The following is a 21,752-nucleotide window of genomic DNA, read 5'->3' on the forward strand; positions in this document are numbered from 1 at the left end:
AAGGTGGGACCAGGGAAATGCTCATGAAGGGAATAGGGTGAAAAATGAGCCTGACCTCAGGGTCTGGGTGGGCAGTGCCAGCCCAGAGACCTCTTGGCCTGACAGCAAACAACAGGGCAACATTCCTGAAAGCCAAGTGAAATATGGCACTAAGGCCAGGGCAGGTCTCTTAAAACTCATTCTTCACTTATTTTTCTGGCCAAATTTCAAGGTGATCTATGCAGAAGAAATACATCTAGTCAGTGCCCATCTGAATAAGTTTATTCAGAAAGCAAAGTTGTAACAGGATTAAGTCACCCCTGCAACAGCCTGCAGACCCTTCTGCCCTGGTCTTGTCTTCACAGTACTAGATTAGAACATCCAATAAATAGTTATTCCATTTATAATAACACTCTGTATTAAATCACAGCTCTGCCCCGTTACTTATGATACAGATTTACCAACAAACACTGCAAAAGGCTGAGTGTGTCCCCAAGGAATATACAGCATTGTACAGAGATACACTATGTACACAAACCCTGCAGGCAGGAGTGTGAGAGGCAGTGCCAGACACTGCCACTCCAACCCAATTCAGAAAACAGCTTCTGTCTCTTCCTGGTGGGTCACAGGAAAGCACTTGCTGTTCTCCCTGTGCTGTTTTCAGTTGTATATGGGAACAAGATGAACCATTTAAAACCCCAACTCCCCCTTAACCTGCTTCAGGCAGTAGAGGGGAGTCACTCTCCCCTGTGCTACTGTAAAGCTTGACCAGCTTGGACAGGGCAGAGATGAGCCATCTCTTGTTGTACAAACCACAGTTGATACTGCATTCCTGTCTTGCATCGCTCTTCCCCTGGGGGTGGTGCCCATGGCCTCAGGCCCAGGCCCTGCTCTGTGGCTCACAGGGCAGTTGATGAGCAGGTCTCTTACTCCTCACCCACACTTTTCCTTAGGATTCCATTGTTGAAACTAACCTGCAGTTCCCTTCACCACTTGCACACCCAAGGGCTGTGTTTTGCTGCTACTTTGGAGCCTCTCCCTTCCTATCCTGTTTTGTTTTCTCCCTAAAATTAGGGCTGCAGAGCCTCAAGGCTCACCAGGTGCCACTGCTCTGTCTGATGTGTGTCCCACAAACACAACTCCGGGCACAGGAGCTTGGATTCCAACCTTCTAATGCCCTCCTTACCAAGAGGGGAGAAGAAGAAAGCTCAGTGATGGAGAACTAGAGCCCCTAGAGTCCAGGAATTCAAACCCAAGCATGTTTATTAAGTGGTTTCCTTTTACTTCTCCCATTTTTTAAATAAATAAAACCTTCAGACACATACAACTGAAACACATCATCCTTCAAAGTGCAGATACATTTCCACCCCACTCCCAAGAATCACATAAAGCTTTGTCAAGTAACCAAAAAGACTCCAAAGGCCACCCTCACTCCCTTCCTCCAGCCAGGAGAGCAACAGGGCCTGCGGCCTGGCTCGCCAGGGCCTGCAGCTTTCGGCTGCTCACAACTGCCCAGGCCTATCTCAGACTTGCAAGAGGCAGGCTGCAGAAGAAAGGGGGAAGTTTAAGATGCAGAACAGGAACCAAACCCAACCTGTTGAGAGTCCAAAGAGTTCATTACCAGAATACGTTACTTTGGGAGCCCTGGAAGGAATGAGGCGAGTTAAGAGTCAGGAGCGATGGATCAGAACCGCTGCGGGGAAGGTGGCTGCTGGCACCAGGGCTGGGAGAAAGGATTAAGTCATTTCACCCAAAGTCATGGAATCCCCTTTCCCCTGGCTCCAGCTGCCTCCCAGGGTTAGTGTGAGTCTGCCTGTACTCCCAGCACACCAAGTAACGGAAGAAAGAGGAAAGGGAAGGTGAAGTCTGACACTCGACCTCCCTCTGATGCAGTTCCCCCTTTCCTGCTGTTGTTAAGGATCTGTTCTGAGCCAGGGCCCTGAGCAGAGCCATGGCCACGTACAAGTCACTTAAGTCTTTTCAGGATCATAGAAAATGGCTGTAAATAAGGTTTAGTGCCACTTAAACGACCATGATTTTGACCTCATCGTTCTCATCGGCACGGTAGAAGAAGGGGATGCAGGGGTTTTCCAGCAGGGTGCCCAGCCTCTCCTGAGGGTTCTGGATTTCTCTGAGCAGCTGCATTATTTGCTTTGCTGTGGGATCCTCTTGGCTGGGTTGAGCAGCTTTACTGTCACTAGGGGAGAAACGGGCGTGGTGAAGCACAGCAGCCTCTTGTTCAGCTTCATCTGCTAGATTCACTTCTCGTAACCCTGTAAGAGACAGAGACGGGCAGTGGGTAACTCTTCCCAGCCACGAGCGAGACTGAACCCTGGGGTTCCTCCCTGTTTCCCACCTTGTCCTGGCTGCAACTCACCCTCTCCATCAGTGGCATTCAGCTCCATGTGCCTCTCCCCTGGCAGTGCACTGTCCCCGGGGCCCACAGGCAGCTCTGGGCTTTGGGCAGCTGCCACGTACTTGCTGTACCATTCGTTTCTCTCGCTCACCAACCGCATCACTAAATCCTGCAGTTCCAGGAGCTTCACCTGCACCAAAGGAAAGGAAAGGCCATGAAACATATGTACAAAGACCAGGCTACTGTATGCAGTCCTGCCTCTGTCACAAAATGCACAGAATCCCAGAATGGTGGGGGTTGGAAAAGACCTCTAGAGGTTCCCCTCAATCAGGGGGCACAAGGACTTTAAAGTGTTAATGAGATTTCCCCCCCTCAGTCTTCTCCAGGCTACACAGCCTCAGGTCCCACAGCCTTTCCTCGTACAAGAGATATTCCAGGCCCCTGATCAATCATCTTGGTAGCCCTGTGCTAGACCCTCTCCAGCAGTTCTCCTGGAGCTGGGGAGCCCAGAACTAGACACAGTACTCCAGATGAGGTCTCACCCAGGCAGAGGGGGAGGAGAACCTCCCTTGACCTGCTGCCCACACTCTTAATGCAAGCCAGAACACCACTGGCTGCCTTGGCCATGAGGGCCCATTGCCTGCTCGTGTTTAGTTTGTTATCAGCCAGCACTCCCAGGTCCCTCTCTGCAGAGCTGCTCTCCAGCAGGTCACCCCCAGCCTGTGCAGGTGCATTAACAACTTCAAAGTTAAAGCCTTGCCTTCATCTCTTCCTTATCCTGAGCCAATCTGCTGATATACTCCTCTTTCTCCTGGTGTCGCTGCTTGAGGATCGCCCTTTGGCTCTGGTACAAGGCGATGTACTCCCCTGGAATGCAAGAGAAGTGGCAGGAGTGTTGGGGAGACTGGGGGACAAGACAGAGTGAGCACACAGCTGTGTGGTAGGAGGATCCAGGAAATCCAGCCCTGCATCAGAGATCCAGCTCCAAAAGCTGTTGGAGACCTTCTATTACCCAATGAACTAAGACGTTCTGAGGGAGCTTTAGCACATGCTGGTGGTGCCTGGACATACCAATGGTGTCTGTTTCCCCTGAGAGCTGGATGCAGCGATGTTCCAGCTCTTCCAACCGTTCCTTCAGATCAGCCTTCTCACGCATCAGCTCTGTGAAACGGGACTGAACACAAAGAGTGGTGTCAAGCAGCTGAACTGCTCACATTCAGAATTCCTGTATTGAAACGGCACCCTACATTCACATTGGCCTGAATCTAGGGAGGGAACTCTTCCTGCCTTTACAAGTGTCTCCAATTGCATGTTAAAAAGAAACAGAGAGGACAGGGCCAGGGAAGGTGTAAAAAAAGCATCTCTGCATTTTGGGAAGCAGAAAGCGCCTTTTAACATCCTTGTTGGGAGGTAAAGTTCTAGCCATGCTCAGCTCCAAGCCTGCAGACCACCTGCTTCATCCCAGCAGGGAGGAGACATTCACTCTGGTTTTCAGCCCTTTCTTTAGACAAAGCCCCTGGGTCAGTGTTAGGACTGTGTACTCAGAGTGTCTGGGGGTGGGAGGGGAGTTACTGCTGCAAGCTCTCCTGTGCTGAGGCAAGCAGGGAAAAGTGTTTTGGGAAGCAGCTAATTATTCTGGAATACCTGCTCCTCACTCCCCTATAATTTGCCTGTGAGTGCTGTAAGGGAGCCTAGTGCTGATCAAAGCCAAGCAGCAGAGTGGGGCAGAAAGCAGGAGAGATTCTTTGCTTACCTGTAGTTTTTCCATGGCACTTTTCAAAGCTTCATGAACCTCCACTGGAACAGTATCCCCAGCAGAACCTGGAAGGGACACGTGTCATTTGCAGTTCCTCCTGGGGCCAGTGCAGCTGCCCCAAGTGTATTCACACTGTCCCCAGGCTTTACCTCCACCCAGCATGACGTTGTGTTGCTGCTCCTGCCTAAGAGCTGCCATTTGCTGTAGGAGGCTTCTGCACTGCTGCCTCTGAGCAGCCAGCTGCTGCCTCATGTCCTCCCGCTCCTTCTCCACCTGGGACATGGCAGATGTCAAAAACGTGACCTAAGAAGAATTTCAGAGTACACACATTAGAGCTTCTCTGGGAAACACAATCAATGGTGCACCTCAGGACAGAGTAAGTGTTCCCCGTTTTATTCATGGGTACAAAGCCAAAGTACTAAGTGACTGGTGCTGGAACCACACCAGGGAGCAGCTACTGCATCTTTTTTCATTCCCACGCAGTACAGAGGTGCAGGTTAAATACCAGCTCCTGTGATGTCTGTGTGCTCACACTATTTTCCCATTATGGCTGTACTTACAGAAAAAATCTAGTAGATATTTGACACCATTTCCAAACTGCCCTCCAAACTCAAGAGAACACCATCGCTATAATTACAGAGCTGCTCTGCCAGCAGAGTTGTCTTTGTAATTAAAGCCACTGCCTGACTTCAGTCTGTCTTGGAAGGATGCTGCAGAACTCTCGTGGTTTTGCTGCTATGCACAAGGAACTGTCATCTTTCCCTCATTACTGTGCCTCAGCTGGGATAAACACATGCACCCAGTGGAACCTCTGCAATTCAACCAGGCATTTGTCTAGAGCTAAACCCAAGGCTTTTCTACCCATTAAGACTCACCATTTCTTCCTGGCTTTCAAACTTCTCTGGGATCTCAAATGAAGGTTTTTGTACTTCTTCAGTCATTTCTTCACTTTCAACACCGTCTCCTGTAACAGGAGGAAGATGAAGAAGGAGGCAATACCCCAGAGAGCCCTGAGCTCCACCTCCTCCCTGGAGACCAGCTGCAGCTACTCACCCTCCAGTCGGTGCAGAATCCTGCCGTCCAGGTCTGCTGCTAACTGACTGATCTGGGCCTGCAGCTCTTTGTTTTCCTTAGCTACAGCTTCTAGATTTTCCTGCAAGAGGGAAGCAGATCACTCAAACTTGCACAAGCCCAGCTGCAAACAGTCCCTACATCTTCAGGCAGTAGCACACACACAAAAGCAGTGCTTCTGCTGCAGACGAGTATCATTCACTTCAGTGCACAGGCTGGAATCACAGAGCAGCCCCTTCCAAAGATCATTTGGTCCGACCTTTCACTTCATTAAGACTCAGTGTAGTGAAGCACTTTCCCTCCCATCCTTCCACTTGCCCCTTTTTACTGTTACCTTGGTCTGCTGCAGCTCTTTCAGATGCATTTCCACTGTCACCTTCCCCTGAACCTCCTCGTGCTGTAGCCGGTCCATGAGCTGTGTCTGAAGCAGGAACTGCTTGTGCAGCTCTTCCTTCTCTGCAGCGAGCTGCTGGTAGGCCACAGTGTACTGCTGCAGGTGGCTGTAGCACTGGTCCCGCTGCTCCTGCAGACCCCGAGCCTCCTGTGTTTTCAGTTCCAGCTGACACAACAAGATGGAACCATCACATCAAACCATTTCTGCCAGAAAAGCTGATCCTTGTGACATGATCCAAACTGTCAATGTTGCCCTAAGGCCACCAGCTAGGCAGGCAGCCACCATCTGCACCCACATGCTGGTCCCCCACATCAGACGGCAGATGATGGGGGAAGGCTCCCTGCTTGATCATCACAACACCAATTTCCATCCTTCCATCAAGGTTTGGGAAGGTGCCAGCAGTTTGCATCAACTGCTGTCTACCTGCCCTGTCATCCCACCAGCTGTCGCTTACCGTCAATTTGAGCTCCCCCAGGTTCTCCTGCAGCTGCTCAAGCTTCTTGGCCAGCTCCTTCTTTACATGTTGCTCTGTCTGTAGGGCACTTGTAATCTCCATGTTTTCATTTGTCTGCAAGACAAACACCACTGTATTAGGAAACTGCCCCAACCAACATAAACATACACTCTCAGTAAACCACGTTCCCCTCCTGATACAACGGGGTGCCATCCTGGTCTTATTCTGGGATATAACTAAAGCCATTAATTGACTGTTGAGGGCAGTAAATAACTTACAAAAAGGTTCAGAAGATGGGAGGAGGGCAAGGAAAGAGCCAGGGGAATCAGTGCTGGGGCCATGCCAAGAAGCAGCCTGGCACATCAACACAGCCTGTCAGCTCCAAAGCAGATGGGTGGTAGGAACATCCCAGAGTCACAGACAGTCAAAAACAAGAGGAGTTCAGAAAAGACTGAAAAAAAATCAGTGGCTAGACCATGTGTCAGTTTGCCAGGACCCCAAAGGGGAAGCAGTTACACTGGAAGGAACAAGCAGGGATAAAAATTCAGCTCCAGGATGGATGACAGCAGCAGGAGAGAAGACTGCTGAGAACTTCTACCTCATGGGCAAATACAGGGAAGAGAAAATGGAGATTTTCAAGGAGGAGTACTCAGGGAAAGAAACAGCCAGACTGCCAGGGGATGAGAGGGAAAAGGAAACAGCTCTAGGCAGATATTGGATCATCTGCCAGGGCACCTGAGGGAGTCAGGAATTACAGGAACCTCCTGGCATGGCAGTGTGCATCCCAGAAGACAAAACATCCACAGCCTCAGAAGACAAGACCCAGGTAACACTTCTGCTCACTTTTTCCATCTGTGCTACAGAAGGATTGCAGCAGTGAGGGAAGGAAGCAGTGGGAAAAGATGCAAGGAAGAGACGTACCAGTTTGACAAACCCATTCTGCAGCTCAGCCAGCTGCTCCTTCAGCTCCCGATTCTGGCTCAGGGCTCTGCTGATGGTGACCTTGTCACTCTGCATGTCCTCCAGGATCTGTTGTCTGTCCACAGCCTCCTCATTGTAGCGCTGCACAGTCTTCTCGAGCTCCAGCAGCCGCTCCTCCTGCTCCTGGTTGAGGTGGCTCAGCTGCTCGTTGTCCCGGACCTGGGCCTGGTACTGCCCATGCAGCTCCTCCTTCTCTTGCTGCAGCCGCTGGATCTCTTGCTGCAGACTCAGCTCAGCTGCTGTGGGCCCTGCTGGCAAGGAAGGCTCAACATCCATGGGCTTAACTGCTGAGGAAACGGAATCAAAAGCAGCTCGGTCAAAGGGCTAAATCGCTGTGTCACACACATCCCTGATGCACACACAAAGGACACCCCAGCACTGGGCTCTGTGATCCATGAGGCATCACCAGCTGCAGCATCCAACCCTCACTGAGGGGGAGGAAGGAAGAAACAAAACTAGTGAGGTGGGGGTCAGTCTCTTCTCCCAAGTAATGAGTAACGACAAGAGGAAATGGGCTCAAGTTGCCCCAGGGGAGGTTGAGATTGGAGCTGAGGCAGAGTTTTTACCCTGAGTTTCACAGGGGTTGTCAGCCCCTGTGCCAGGCTGCCCAGGGAGCTGGGGGACTGCCCAGCCCTGGAGGAATCCCAGAGCCGTGGAGCTGAGGTGCTGAGGGCTATGGGTTAGTGGTGGCCTGGGCAGGCTGAGGGGAGGGCTGGGACTGCAGCAGCTTCAAGGGCTTTACCAGCTAAAATGGTTCTCCCATTCTACCACACACAACACCCTGGCATGAGCTGCAAGCTCCCTCACAGCCCTAGCAAGAGCATCCTGCCTTCCCAAACTCCTAGGCCAGACAGGCTGACAGTACAGTCAGGCAGATCCTGAAGACATGAACATCTGCTGGTTGATGAGCAGAAGGAATTCACTTCTTTGCTATGAGGAAAGGTTTCTCAGGGTCACCAGGCTTTCAGCAGCCTTCACAGCCTCCCAGCATCAGACCTTCTTTCACCTTGTGTGCCAGAGTTTCCAGTGGGGACAGAGTAAACCAGCTGGTCCCTGCCATGTGAAGCCCCACTTTGCAAGCCCTACCTTCTTTGTTCAACAGCTCTGTAATATTGGCTTCCAGCTCCCGAATCTGGACCATAAGCTTCTCCTTCTCCTCTGTCACTGTCTGCAGCTGCAAGGCCACACAAGTGAAAGTTAAAACATTCCTGGTGCATTTCCTCCTGCCTGTGTCTGTCCAAAGCAGCTGTGACACTGCCCATGGTGTTACCTGCTCTGAGAGCTGCTGTACCCGCTGCTGCCAAACGCTCTGCTCCTCCTTCAGTTTCTCTACATACCGATCTCTTTCTGCCTGGAGCTGCTGAAGTGACTCTGAGAGCTATTCAAAACAAAATAAAACACAAAGAAGATCAGATTGGCTAAATAAGTTTGGCAGCAACTGCTTGAGGGATAAAGCTTGAAGAAACCAGGGTAATGCAAAGCTCAGACTGCATTCCTCTGCCACACAAGTTTCTTTACAGCCGTCAAGATCAGGATCATATTTCATACAACCTCTTACCTGAGCAATCTGTGTTTCCAGGCTTGCCTTCTCCTCCAGTGCCATCTGCAACTGCTGGTTTGCATCCAGACTCCCTGCCTGATTTGAGAACTGTGAGGAAAAAACAAAGTTTATGGCAAAATGTTAACACTCAATTTCTGCACAGCCTTTCCCCTGATAGTGACCTGCCACGTGATCCACGCTGGAACCTTCTGCAGCTCTTTGAAGTGATCCAGCTCAGTGAAGTCCAATGGGGGAAAAGAACTATTCAAATGAAAAGCTTAGATTTTAGCCCTGTGAAGCAGGTTGAGCCAGGCAGCTTCTCCCTCACAACTTTATAGTTACTATTTTTTTTCATTAAGAAAATAGCCTTTAACCAAACAATTTAGCTCAGGAGCTTTGTGCATGTCCAGAGCCTATACTATACAGCCAGATCAGATGGTACAAAAGCTTGTGACCTTGAAAGCTGTCAAACATGCCAGGAATTTACAGCCAATAGCTGGAACATGTCAAGGGACTAAGCAGCAAGGCTGGTTCAACTGACACGCTACTTTTCCCGAAAGGCAGCAGTTGGCTTTATGTTACTGAAGCTACTGTGAGGGGGAAGAGGAATTTCTTCCCTGCCAGGCTCACCACCCAGCTTGCTCTGTGAACTAACAGCTGGCTCCACACATTCCTTCTCTAACTGGCTGCTTCTCTTAACTTTCCCCAGCTGACCTTTCCATTGCCATTGTCCCGTGCACCTTCTGTTAGGGACACTGGCCCTACCAGCTGGTTTCTCAAGGAGGCTGCACAACTGGTAACCCAAATGCTGAACAGATACAAGCAGGAACAGTCACTGTGTTTTGACACTTGGTGAGTTCAGTCACCCTTTCACATCATGTGACATTTTTAGCAGTTCAGTGTCTTTCAGTCTCCTGCTCCCTCAAATACAAACTTTCTGTTCCTCAGAGACCTCACTGAAAGCCTTTTACTAACAGGATGCCTTCACTTTGTGCCTTTCTTTAAAAACAAGGGTAAAGTCTTGTTCCCTCAATCAGAAGCAATGGCTTAACCAGTGTGATCTCCCCTACCTGTTGAATCATCAGTTCAGCCATTTCCAGTTTCTTGTGCAAATCCTCCATATCCAACTTCATGGCTGAGTTCTTGGAAACCAGGGAGTGAACCTTCTCTGACAGCTCTGAATTCTGCTGCTTTATTTCCTCACTGCTTTTGCTGAAACAAATTGAAGTGGCATCACTGTGGGTCTGCTGCTGCCCACCTCATTAATTTACAATCCAGTTCTTCACAGCAGCCAGAATCACAGAAACATCACATCTAGTGACCTTTTGTTTCAAATGGAGTATCCAACCTCCCAAGTCACCACGTGTGCTCTGTGCCCCTCGTTATGCTTAGTGGCTGTACTGAGCAGGGTAGTGTTACTCTGCAGGAACAAGCAGAATGGACTTACCTTCGTTTGTACAGTTCCATTTTCAGGTTGTCTCGCTCCTTCACTAGCTCTTTATTATGCTGGAGAAGAAGGAAATTATTGATTCATCTATAGTCTTTAGCCAAACAAATAAGATGTTAAAACAAAATAGTTTAACCATTAGCAGATCAGCTAAAGTAGAAAAGGTCATAACTTTGCCAAAATCCTCAGGACAGGTCTGTTTAGAACCTCCTGGATCTGCCAGGAGTAAGTCTGCTCAGTCTTTTCAAACGTGATGCTACTGACTGAACACGAGGCTATTGCTGCAAACTTCTCCATTAGTATCAACACTGAAGTGTCTGATGGAGATTCTCCTGGGACAAGGTCTGAGTGAGGCCTCTGTTGTGTGGAGCTGGCAAGACTAATGAAGTAAGTTGCCAGATCTGAAGACATCAACTGGACCATATGATTAGTGGTCACAGTAAGCGAGTGAAGTCTGCCTTAGTCGTGGAGAATACAGGGCTTGACAAGGTTAATTAACAATTAACAAGGTTAATTTCTGCCTCTTCACTAAGCAGGAACTAGAGACTTTGCAGTAGTGTAGTAACAAGCAAATAGCCAAATGCAGAGCTGCTGGTTAAGCATAAACAGAGGTGACTCTTACCTTCTCTGACTGTTTTTGCTGCATAGAGATGGAGGACAAAGTACGTTCTAGCTCGGATACCCTCTGGCGAGATGAATGTAAACGAGCAGCAAGGCTTTCAGCTTCCCCTGAACAAGTCAGAGCAGAGTCAGTTGAGGCTTGACCACAACAAGCTTTTTGGAACTGGCTGAACAGCACTTTCTACCTTGTCAACGAGCTCTTAAGGCAGTGCAGAGCTTTGTAAATCAGTAGACCTGGTGCCGCTCCTGGCTCTATAGGTGAATCACTAGCAACTCTGGGCAGTAAAGCTCTCTGCAACTACCTTCCTCACTTTTAGAGGGAGATAATGAAACTTCCTTTGCAGAACAACAGATAAGATGTTGTTTGGGTTGGGCTTTTTTTTCCTAACAGAATAAATTGCTAAAATCTAGTTCTAAATCAAAGGCCTGGGTAAAACCTCCATTAACATGACAGCTGTGTGGGAGGGAGGGAGGGCAGAGAAAAGGGCACAGAGTTTTAAAAGAAAGAGAAAAAAAGTCAGAAAGGAACAGCCTGGGGTAATCACCAGGCCCAAACAGGCCTGACAAGGTTTTAGTGATGCAGAAAAGACCCTGAACTGCCAAGGGATCAACATGCTCCCATTTGGGGGGAGTTATGATGACAGAAGCAGTAACAGTGCCAAGTATTGCTCACTAAGGAATCAGCAAGTGTCGTGAGGTGCCTGCCAGCAACTCTCATGCCTGTGACTTGACATCCACAGTTTAACCAACAGCTTGAGCTGGTGCTCACAGACCATTACCTGACTTCTGCCGTGCAGCTTGCTGAGTGTGGCCAAGGGCTGTCTGCAGCTCAGACTTCTCAGAAACCAGAATCCCAATAGTCTGGATATGAACCTTTAGGAAAAGAAAATGAGCTCAGTGCAAAACTTTGCTCGTAACTGCAACGTCACTGTTGCCACAAAAGGGTAATTTGGGAAAGGTGAAGAGCTCTTGCACTGCAGTACAGTCTGGCTGACTGACTCCCAGTTCTCCAGAGGGAATGGACTCATGGCTTCCAGGATACAGACTATGAGTGGTCAGTAACTCAGGAAACAACAGAAGCCAAGTGATATTCCTGTGGTGGAGGCTCTGTCTTACCTGTAGCTGTTCCCTCAGGGCTGCTTGCTCTTTAGAAAATTTCTGTTCAAACTCCTTCTTTTCCTGTGTAAACAAATGATGCCTATTCAGCACAGAAATGTAAATAGTTAAGCCCTCTTGCTTTATGTCAATCTAAAAAGGCAGTGATTCACTGGTAGTATTTCCAGCACCTAAATGATACCAGTATTTTTAAAGACATACTTTGGTCATCCATTATTTGAACTACTTCTTTATTTATCCATCCTGGAGTGGCAGTGACAGCACAGCTCAATCACTGCTAGCATAAATGTGGCTCTGTTTGGAATGGAAGCCACTGGCAAGGACTTAAACTGCCTTAGTCTCCTGCCTCCACTGCACTCCTCCAATACTTGAGCACTTAAATATTAGCTTTGGTCAAAATAAGAGTGCTGCCTGCCAGGCCTCACTCATTAAGTCAAAATATTCAACCTTATGCTGCAAATGAAACTGGATCTAACATAAGATCACATATGCCTGTGCCAGAGTCCACTGTGCTTCCTGCTCCTCAGAGAAACAGATGCCTATTTCTGTATCTATCCAAAAATAGGACAGACTTTACCTTCTCCAGCTGATTCACTGCTTCTTGGTTCTGCTGTTTCTATGGAAGAAAATCGATAAGCCAGTGTTAAGGGAAAATACTGTCATAGTGCTGAAACATTTTCACTTCCATGATGTAGGATTAACACAAGCAGAATTTCCATTATCCTTCTGTAGAAAACTAGGAAGTTTGTCTTAGCCATTAAAAAGAACAGATTTGGAGCTCCCTTCACTATCACACTTGATATGCCAGATATGGGTTTCACTGCTGAGCACATTACCACAGTTCTCCCCAAACACCACTACTGAAACCCCTGTATCTGAGCATCCACCACCTTCACTGAAACTTCCATCCCACATCTATGACATTAATCATAGTTATCTTGATCTATTGGGATATTCATCAAAAAGGCTTTAACACACACACACACAAATCAAAGGCAAAGGCTGTGGGTTTGTTTAAACTGAGAACTCAGACCTTTATCCCACTTAACAACTGGCCTTGAAGCCTCGCAGAGCTGCACGTACATTGGCAGCTGCTGCAGAAAGTGCTGTGAGAGCGAGCAGAAGCCAAATGCACAGGAAAGGGATAACTCTGTCCTAGCCAATTTCAGGCTTACAGGTGAAGCATCCCTTCTATTCCATTGTTCTCAGTATTTGGAGGTGTGCTGCCTGGCACACAAGTAGCAGCCGACTACCCAGGCTGCCACACATCCTGTGCTGCTGTGTTTGCCCTTTGCTGCTGTTGTTCCCCTGGCAGTTTTCTCACAGATGCCTCGTAAGGAATTACATAATTAATACTTCTTTTCCCTTCCCAAAGAGTGGACACTGGCCAAGCTGTTTCTTTACTACTATTACAATGCATTTTGCAACACGATTTCAGATGCTGGGCGATGAGTTGGAGGTTTTGCTTCCAGCAATGCCAGTGCACAACAAAGCAAAGGCCCTGCATAGTTCCAGGCAAATAGAAAAACAAGCAAGCAAGGAGAATCTTGGGTTGGCAATGCACAATGCAGCTCTGCAGCCCAGCTAAAAGACAAAAAGAAACAGAATAGAACAAAAATAACCCAAACTAAAACATAAAACAACAAGAGGGGTCATGGGGTACACGGGGAAGTGCTGAAGTTTGGGAAAAGTGTTGGTTCAGAGAGGAACAAAATGGGGAAAAGTACTTCCCACAAGAAAGGCTCTTTTCAGACTGAGACAAGTCCACTTAGCTGCATTTCTTGCAGTGTTAAAGCTGAAGCAGCAGGAATTTGTGCAGGCCACAGGACAAAGCAGTTCATTCATCATGCCAAGAGAAGCTGAGGAGCTGATCAAAAACCAGCCCCAGGCTCTCTCTTAGACCCATTGCTCCCACGCTGCTGTGTATTTCCGACAGCATCACCACCTGCAGAAACAGGTTCTCATGCTGCTGCCAGCACCAGGAGTCTGTATTTCAGGGATTCACACCAGGACCAGAAATAGCTGTTTTAGCAGGATGCCTATCATCCAGGGAAAGCATGATGAGATAACAGAGCACACTTAAATGGAAGCAACAAAACTCTGTTACTTAGTCCCCAGATGAGCCAATACTTTCATGAGTGGCCTTAGACTTTGATCCTCTCCAGAGGTTTTTCCATACAGTGCTGTGGAAACAGCCTTCCTTGTGGCACCATGAGGGAACCCATAACCTTGCAGACACCCAGAGAGCATGGAGGAGCAGCAAAGACAATGTCAAACTGGTTGGTTGGATTGTTTCTTACCAATTCCTCTATCTTTGTAACGAGCTGTTTGTTAGTTAGATTGCTGGAATCCAGGGCTACTGCCAGCTCCTGGTAACGTGTCTGATGGGCACATGCAGATAGGAGAAAAAGGAAGGAGCAGAGAGGAGAGGAGAGGAGAGGAGAGGAGAGGAGAGGAGAGGAGAGGAGAGGAGAGGAGAGGAGAGGAGAGGAGAGGAGAGGAGAGGAGAGGAGGAAAAAAGCAATAATTAAAAAGGAAAAAAAATCATTATCACAGTTTGATATAATCAGATTCTCCAAACAAAACAAAATCTATGGTTTCAACACAAGCAGCTGGGACATCAACATATTTTATCCTTCTGCTGAGGCTTCATTTTGACATAAAAGTGAGTCATAAATAAGAACTGTAGTTGCATGGCAGCCAGATAATCCCCAGTCCCCAAACTGGAAACACCTCCAATACCTACCTGCTGTTGATCACAGCTACCCAATTACAGCACAAGTCACTCAACAGTGAGATATGTGACCTGTGCATTCCGTTAGGTTTCATAACACTGCTGTAAGCACAGAGTCCCAATCAGTTATCAACAGCAGCAAAGAAGAAAAATGATAGACTGAGAAAACTTACTTCCATTTCCTTAATATTTGTGGAAGAAACAGCACTTTCCCCATTCACATATGATGTAGACTAGAAATGAAACAGTCAAGTCAGTTTTATCCCCAAAGGCAACAAATCACTACTAAGACCTGACTATCATAATAATACTTCTTATAGCATCTTTCCCTTCATAATGCCACACACAGGCATAGAAAACATACTTTTCTGGCTAAGGATAGATGCAGACTCCTCCTATGACAAGCTGAGGTGAATTATACAGATTGACTTCAGATTCTGTTCCACTAAAATCAAGAACATATCTTTCTTTGAATACACTTTGTTTACTCATCTGCTTTTCTTCCTGCTGCTGAAATTTTACATCCCTCAAACACGATGTTTTGCTTCTCAACACTTAAATATCATATTGTATAGTAGGATGACTGCAGACACCTGAGATTGAAGAGGCTTTTCTTGAGCTGACTGCTTAAAGCTATACATCAAATGTTAAGAGAATTAATAGGCCAAAAGGCTCAAAAGGAGGCCATACCTGAGAAACCAGGCCATTGAGTTGTTCAGACAGCTGGCGGAGACTTTCTGTTGACGAGAAAGACCTGGGAAGAAAGAAAGACCTTGCAATGACAACTTCTCCCAGAGAACTGCTCAAATCAGTCCAGCACTGCAGAGGAATAAAACCTTAACTTGTTGGGATCCTGTTGCAAAGCTGATAAAAGACACACAAGCACTTACCTGTTCTCATCCAAAGCATTTTTCTGATCCTCAGCTTCATGCATCTGCGGATTAAAACACAAAAACTTACAAGCTTGTAAAAGAAGATGGGAGTCACACTTGTGAGAATGTGTCACTAAGACTTGATTACATCTGGGCTCAGGTTCCACAGTACCTGTAATTACTGCTTCCTACAGAGAGATGAACTTAAAACCACCAATGTGGTCCTGGCTTACACATAATTTCTCAGTTGTGTGGGCCCAGGTTTCTTGGAATGGAGAAACTGAAGTGTTAGAGGCTTTACATTTGCTGTTACTATTCATCAGTATAATCAACACTTTGCTGTGCTGGTAAAAAACTTCAACTGAATCTTTAAGTAGCTAAATGAAACACAGATTCTCTGACTGGAGCCTTTCTGTCTTATGAAGGGTACTTCCTGCTAATGAAATATGAGAGAAGGCGAAGGAAAACAGCTTTGGCAGATGCAGGGGAATGTGCACCACTATTACTCTCTCTGCTCTCCCAGGGAGATGGTGACTAAGATAGGGAGTGGAGACTGCAGTATTTTTAAAAGGAGAAAATCTGAACTAGCCGTATTTATGAAGATTGGTCTCTTACTGAAGTGGTCTCTCTAACCAATATACATGGGTTCAATGGCAATAGTCATGATAATTCACAAACCTGTGTCAGCTGCGTGCTCACAGGAGCAGGCAGAACAGAACCACAGCTAGGAAGGCTGTTGCTGTTAGATAGCACAGGGACATCGGTAGCAAGCTGCTCAGTGTTACGAGTGGCAACATCACTGTCAAAGTATGCCTGTCACAAAACACAGCACAGGAATTACAGCCTCCATGCAAAGTGAAAAAAAAACACATGTGAACACATCACCCTGTGAAAACTAGACAGATGTGAACAGTCAATCCTTTAGAAACACATGGAAGGGGATCTGTGTTCTCCCCAGAGCAAACAAGTGACTGCAACAATCCCCAAGCAAACCCTATCCCAGACCTGTGCCCTCTCAGAACCAGTCTGAAGAACTGGTGTCCCATAGTCAAACTCACTTCTTTAACACATAGCAATAATGTCACCCAGCTCCAAGTTCACATATTACATTTGCAACAAAAGAATTGCCAAAAAGAGAGTGAGGACAAAGCCAGATGGTAGTCACTCTGCTTGGAAAAGAACTACCTTTGAGATGTGTCTGGGGAAAACACTGATCACTCTATGCAAAATAAGATGGAAAAGGACAGGTTAGTGACTGCTTGAGAACTGGGTTAGTCAAACTCAAATGCTGCCTCTAAACCTCGGTGAAATTTGTGGTGTGCCATGAACCGCAAGTTTGGAAACAGGACATGGATGAACAGGCCAAAATCAGTGTGGCTGGGAGCAGGCACCTGTGGCTCTGCTGGAGCTATCAACCCTGTGATGAAAGAAATCTCAATAGAAAGAAGAGGCAAAAAAACTACTTCTGGACAGCAATGCAAGTGTTCATCCTGCCTTTGTGGGAGGATGAGCAGCATCTGATGACACCTCTACCAAGCCACAGTGAACCAGACAAATGAATGCCTCTTGTACACAGCATCAGAGAGCCATAAAGGCCCAGGCTAGTGGCGTTCTTGTGTTTTATGGCAATTTGGTTTATTTCATCAATGCAGCTCTGGTAATTGATCATTTAACAACACTATGAAGCACACAAGATCATCTGTCAACATTCAGCCCCACCAGAGTACTGCAGTGCTTTGCTATTCCACCTGAAATTGCTCCCTCTGAGCTCAGCTGCTTCCCTCTTGGGACCTCACAGGAAACTAGAGATCTCTCTCTTTGGCATTCCCCATTTCCCTGCTCATCACCTCACTGCTGAATCAAGCAGCAAGAACACAGTAACAGTGAAGACAGGTTTAATGAAAGCAATAGGCTGGAAGACTGCAGAGGGAAACAAATAGTATTTTCTGCATTTCGTTTTAGCAGGACAGATACTTGTGCTCTCAAGGAGCAGCATGTGCTAGGTGCTTGTAGGAAGGTCAGGAATTCCCTGACTTCTTCCAACTATAGTTTATTTCACCTTTATTGGTTCAGCCACTCATCAGTAAAGGACATAAGATGGACAGGAGGAACACATTCCCCAGCACATCTCAAAAGTGCTGCCTTAACTTCTGATCAGGACATTCGTTTTGCTTCACACTTCAGAGATGCAAAACACAGTAAGACAGTTCTTAACCACAAGAACTCCTTCCTTCTTCCTCCACAATAAGCAGGTTTGGAATACATTTTTAAAACTCCAAAACTATTTGAACAGATGAATTTGTTGGAAACAGAAAGAGTTAGGAGAAAGGCACTTATCTGGAAATTGGGCATTGTCAGGTTCTAATAACAGAGTGAAAAGTCAGTAATTCTGCTCAGCTTAGCATATAGTAGGATCCATTTGCTTTCTCACAAAGGCTCCTGTTTTGCTGGGTTTTCTGTGTTTCCCAGCCAAGAAGGCTGAAGTGGGTGAGATGGGAGGGGATTGCCTCACATAAAGGCACCAATGGCAGCAGTGGCTCAGATGCCAGCCATCAGTTTCTCTGCCCTATTAGTGTCAAGTGAGTTTCTGAACAGCATTTTCCTGACTCAGGATTTTTACAAGTCAGCAGCTGGGAAGAAAAATCTTTCTTTCACTACATATTGATTTTTCAAATTATTCCTTAAACCCCAGACACAATCATTCCCAATTCCCAGAACATATGATCAGAACAAAATGTGTCTCTCCATGCTAAGGAAAGAGAGGGAAAAAAACCCACCAACTAGGAAGCCAAGAATGAGCAGAAGCAATAAATTCTCCATTTTCAGAAAGACTAAAACTGGAAGCACAGGCAGACCTTCATTGCAAGACCAAATGCCACCTTGGCAGCCGCACTGGGCCAACCATCTTCATCTCACCCTCCAATGTGAAGCAAGACTCTTTCTCCAAGCTCTAACTTACACTGATCTTATGAACATGAACTGAAAATAATCTCCATGACAGGACTGAAATGTCAACCACAATCCATGCTCTGACACTAGACAGGCACATCCAGCACCCCCAGAGCTGGCCAGATGTCTTCACATTCCCCAGGTTCTACTGATACACAACCTAAAAGTGCAAGGTCCAGTTGGAGGAACTTTCTGCTGTTCACCTTGTGAGTTGGATGAGATGGCTGCTGGATTATGACACACAAAAAAGAGAAAAGGGATACAAAGGCAACTCAAGAGTGAGCTCCGTTCCACCATGCAAGTTTCACTGCATGTCTGGTACCCCTGGTGATTACTATAGTTACATTTATTGCTAGAGGCACACAGACATGTAGTAAAAATTAGTTACTTTATGACAACTAAATTGACACAATGGTGGGGAAATAAGCTACCAAAGTGACTGAGTGAAAATGAAAAGCAGAGCTTTGGTACAACTAAAACGGAAGAAAATTCTGGTCTACAAAACTGGACTTCCCTGAACTTCTGTCACAATTTGAAATGCACTGACTGCCTGACTTTTATTTTCTTTTAGACTGTTTGTTTATCTTTGCTCCTGAACACATTTCTGTTGCTCACTGGCATACGTCCTGCCCTTTCCTCTTCAGAAGCCTGGGAACGTGAAGTCACTAAAGCCTGTAAATGCTTGACTTGGAGTACCCGACTCCTGCCTGAACACATTTCAGCCCATGGTACTTGCCAGAAATGCCACATTCCCCATGCAAGTCTCATTGCTTGTCAGAAAATGAGTTGGCTGGAATAACTAGACAGTTTACTCAGGGCAGCGTTTGCCTGGAGATGAGCAGAAACCTGCCCTTCAGAAACAAGACTAAGAAATAAAGCCATGACACGCCAAACAGGAGAAACACAGACTAGGAAAACACCACCTCCTCCCAGTGCAGTTTTCCTCAGTGGTTAAGTTTCTTGTCACACCTCCATTTCCTGTTTTTTCCTGACAGCTCAGAGTTTTTGACAAGGTTCACTTTGTGAAGTTTGACACACACCAGAAGGAAACGAGCACTTACGAGCAATGGAAACGCATGGTAACAAACAGCTCCACGTTAATAAGAACAGCAACAAAACTGAAGCAACTGACAGTGGGTAATGTCAGGACAGGGCTCCAGCCAAAAAAAAATCGAGGTCAGTGTGAACAGAACCCAAAGCATGCAGCAGGGAGAGCAGGTCACTGCGAGGGACACGAGCACTGCCTCACCTTCCTCTTGTCCAATGAGGGTATGGTTACCCCATTGGAGCGGTTAAGGTCTGACACCAGCACCTTCAGAATGTTCTGAATCTAAAGGAGGCGAAAGAAAAGGGGAAAGAGAAACGGCTCAGAAAAGGACAGAGAGAAAATGTCAGTCAAACGCAGCCAAAGAAACCAGCATCCTCCAGCTCGTTGGGAGCACAGCAGCTCTGCGCTGTGTGACAGCTCTGGGTGACCAGACACCACTTCAGCACAGACCCTGACTGGAGTGTGCACCTTCCAGGACAGGCAGATGCTAACTACTGCAGCACACTCCCTACGCTGGCGATACAGGCATCCATCCATCACACCAGCATAACCCCTTCCCAGCTCCAGCCACATCTGGGAAACCAAAGAACAAGGAGGTGGCAAACGGCTTGGGAGAAGGAACGAGCTGCTCACGTTCTCTGGAGGCTGCTGGTCATCGGTGGTGGGAGTCGCAGGTCTACTGCCTTCTTTAGTCTTTCGCTTCTTCTTTGTTCCTGCAGTTGCTCCAGGGCTATTCTTCTGCTGATATTCCTTCAGCTGTGATGGGAAAAAAAGGATAATCTGAAGTTCAGACAGAATATGCCTTTATGAGTATAATGTCAAAAAAACCCAAACCTCAAAACCCAAGCTCCACTGGGCAAGAAAACAAATCAAGTGTAAGGACAAGAGAAAGGCTCTTCAAAGAGGGGGGGGAAAGTAACAAGTGCAGAGAGGCCTGCAGTAAGAACCCGTGTGATGGGTTTATGACAAGTGGCTCCAAGTTGTAAACGTTCAGCTTTTGTATACAGCTAATTACATTCTTGGGAAACAATTTGATACACCCTACTGCAACTAAAAAGAGATTACAAGAAGTATTTTGGGGGGTTTTAGGGTCAAAATCAATAGCAATAAGGATATAAAAGTCAATCCTGGATACAAGGTGAAAACGTAGTGCCTGATGGTAAGATCTTCCACTCTGTGCTAGGTTTTAAGAAGGAAAATAATCATCCCTGCAGACAGATAACACAACATAGACCCTGTAATAACTGTGAACTAAGGGGAGACACAACCTACAGCTGATGTTTAAATCCTAACCACTTTGCCCAGGAAAACTGGTCTGATAAGCTGCAACTCGAATCCTGCCAGGTCTTCTGGCATTTTTGTGTATGTTGTTGAACACCAAAACCCCAAAACAAGCGAGTCCTTGGCAGGTCTGTCAACCAGCCCCCCCCCCCCCTCCATCCCAGCACCCCTGGCTGGGCTGCGGCCACGCTTCAGGTGGGGGAAAAGGTAAGTGAGAAGTAGCCCATTATTAGGAGGATTTCAAAATGGAAGCCTGAACTGCTTCAGGACACTTTCCCATTCCTATGACTTTGACACAGAGACGCATCTCGCCGGGACGGACGGGGCCGAGCCGCTCCGGAGAGAATAATAAGGGGAGAAAAAAGGAAAATGAAAAAAAAATCAAGGGAGAAGCCTGGGAAAAAGAAAAACAAACCAAAGCCGGCAGATCGCCCAGCACCGCGGCAGCGCGGGCCCGGCCCCCCCGGCCGCCTTCCCCTGGCTGGGGGCGGCCGCCAGCCGGGACGGTTCGGCCGCAGCGCCGGACACCGGGGGCTGCCGGCGGCCCCCAGCACAGCACGGCCCAGGGCCGGGGGGCGGCGGCGGGGGACCTGGCCCACGCCCCTCGGGAGAGGCCGGGGGAGGCCCCAGCTCGGCTGGGCCCGGCGGCTGCGCTCCGCCCGGGGCCGAGAAACCCGGCCGCGCCCGGCCCGGCCCGGCCCAGCGCATCCCCCACCGGCTCCTCACCTTCTTCTTGGCCGCCGCCAGCCTGCTCTGCCTGCTGCCGTCCGCCATGTCCGCCCCGCGCCCGGGCCACGTCAGCCGCGGCGGGGAGCGGCGAGGGCGGCCGCCAGGCTCCGCCCCGCCCCGGCCTGCGCTCCCCGCCGCGCCGGCCCGGCCCCTCGCTGAGCCCGGCGGCCGCTGCTGGCGGCGGGCAGCGGGCGGCCCAAGCGCCGCTCCTGCCGTGTGGCACCGCGCGCTGCCTCACGCTCCTGCGCTGCCTCGGCCGCCCGGGGTAGAGGCTGGCATGGCAACCAGCCTGAGGGGCCTGACGAGCTTCCCTCGTGCTTTGGAGGGCACGGCCTGTAAATCACCTGCTGTTCCGTGTGTCGCTTTCGTGTCGGAGCTCTGCCTTTAAAGTCAGGTTTAGTGCAGGGGGTTTGTTTGTGTTGTG

At 48.1% G+C, this 21,752-nt stretch overlaps 1 protein-coding gene across 8 annotated transcripts; it reads right to left on the minus strand.

Annotated features, from left to right (window-relative positions):
- Positions 1-245: 245 nt before the first annotated feature.
- On the minus strand, positions 246-21,434 carry GOLGA2 (golgin A2). 8 transcript variants are annotated; one of them, XM_062011450.1, is made up of 28 exons: positions 21,326-21,434; positions 19,952-20,074; positions 19,520-19,600; positions 16,000-16,134; positions 15,340-15,383; positions 15,140-15,203; positions 14,623-14,682; positions 14,016-14,096; positions 12,293-12,331; positions 11,716-11,778; positions 11,379-11,472; positions 10,601-10,707; positions 9,979-10,037; positions 9,602-9,743; positions 8,550-8,639; positions 8,262-8,369; positions 8,078-8,165; positions 6,932-7,278; positions 6,011-6,124; positions 5,497-5,721; positions 5,145-5,244; positions 4,967-5,055; positions 4,241-4,394; positions 4,089-4,156; positions 3,407-3,509; positions 3,096-3,202; positions 2,357-2,525; positions 246-2,252 (listed from the first exon to the last, which is right to left on the minus strand). In XM_062011450.1, the coding sequence occupies exons 1-28, from the start codon at positions 21,371-21,373 to the stop codon at positions 2,002-2,004; spliced, it is 3,153 nt and encodes a 1,050-aa protein (XP_061867434.1). In that variant the 5' UTR covers positions 21,374-21,434; the 3' UTR covers positions 246-2,001. The 8 variants fall into 8 exon arrangements, with proteins under 8 accessions (XP_061867434.1, XP_061867429.1, XP_061867431.1 ...); XM_062011445.1 differs by having other exon boundaries at positions 6,932-7,275; positions 21,326-21,414; XM_062011447.1 differs by lacking the exon at positions 19,520-19,600 and having other exon boundaries at positions 21,326-21,414.
- Positions 21,435-21,752: the final 318 nt, after the last annotated feature.

This window comes from Colius striatus, chromosome 19 (assembly GCF_028858725.1).
Source record: "Colius striatus isolate bColStr4 chromosome 19, bColStr4.1.hap1, whole genome shotgun sequence".
Lineage (NCBI taxonomy): Eukaryota > Metazoa > Chordata > Aves > Coliiformes > Coliidae > Colius > Colius striatus.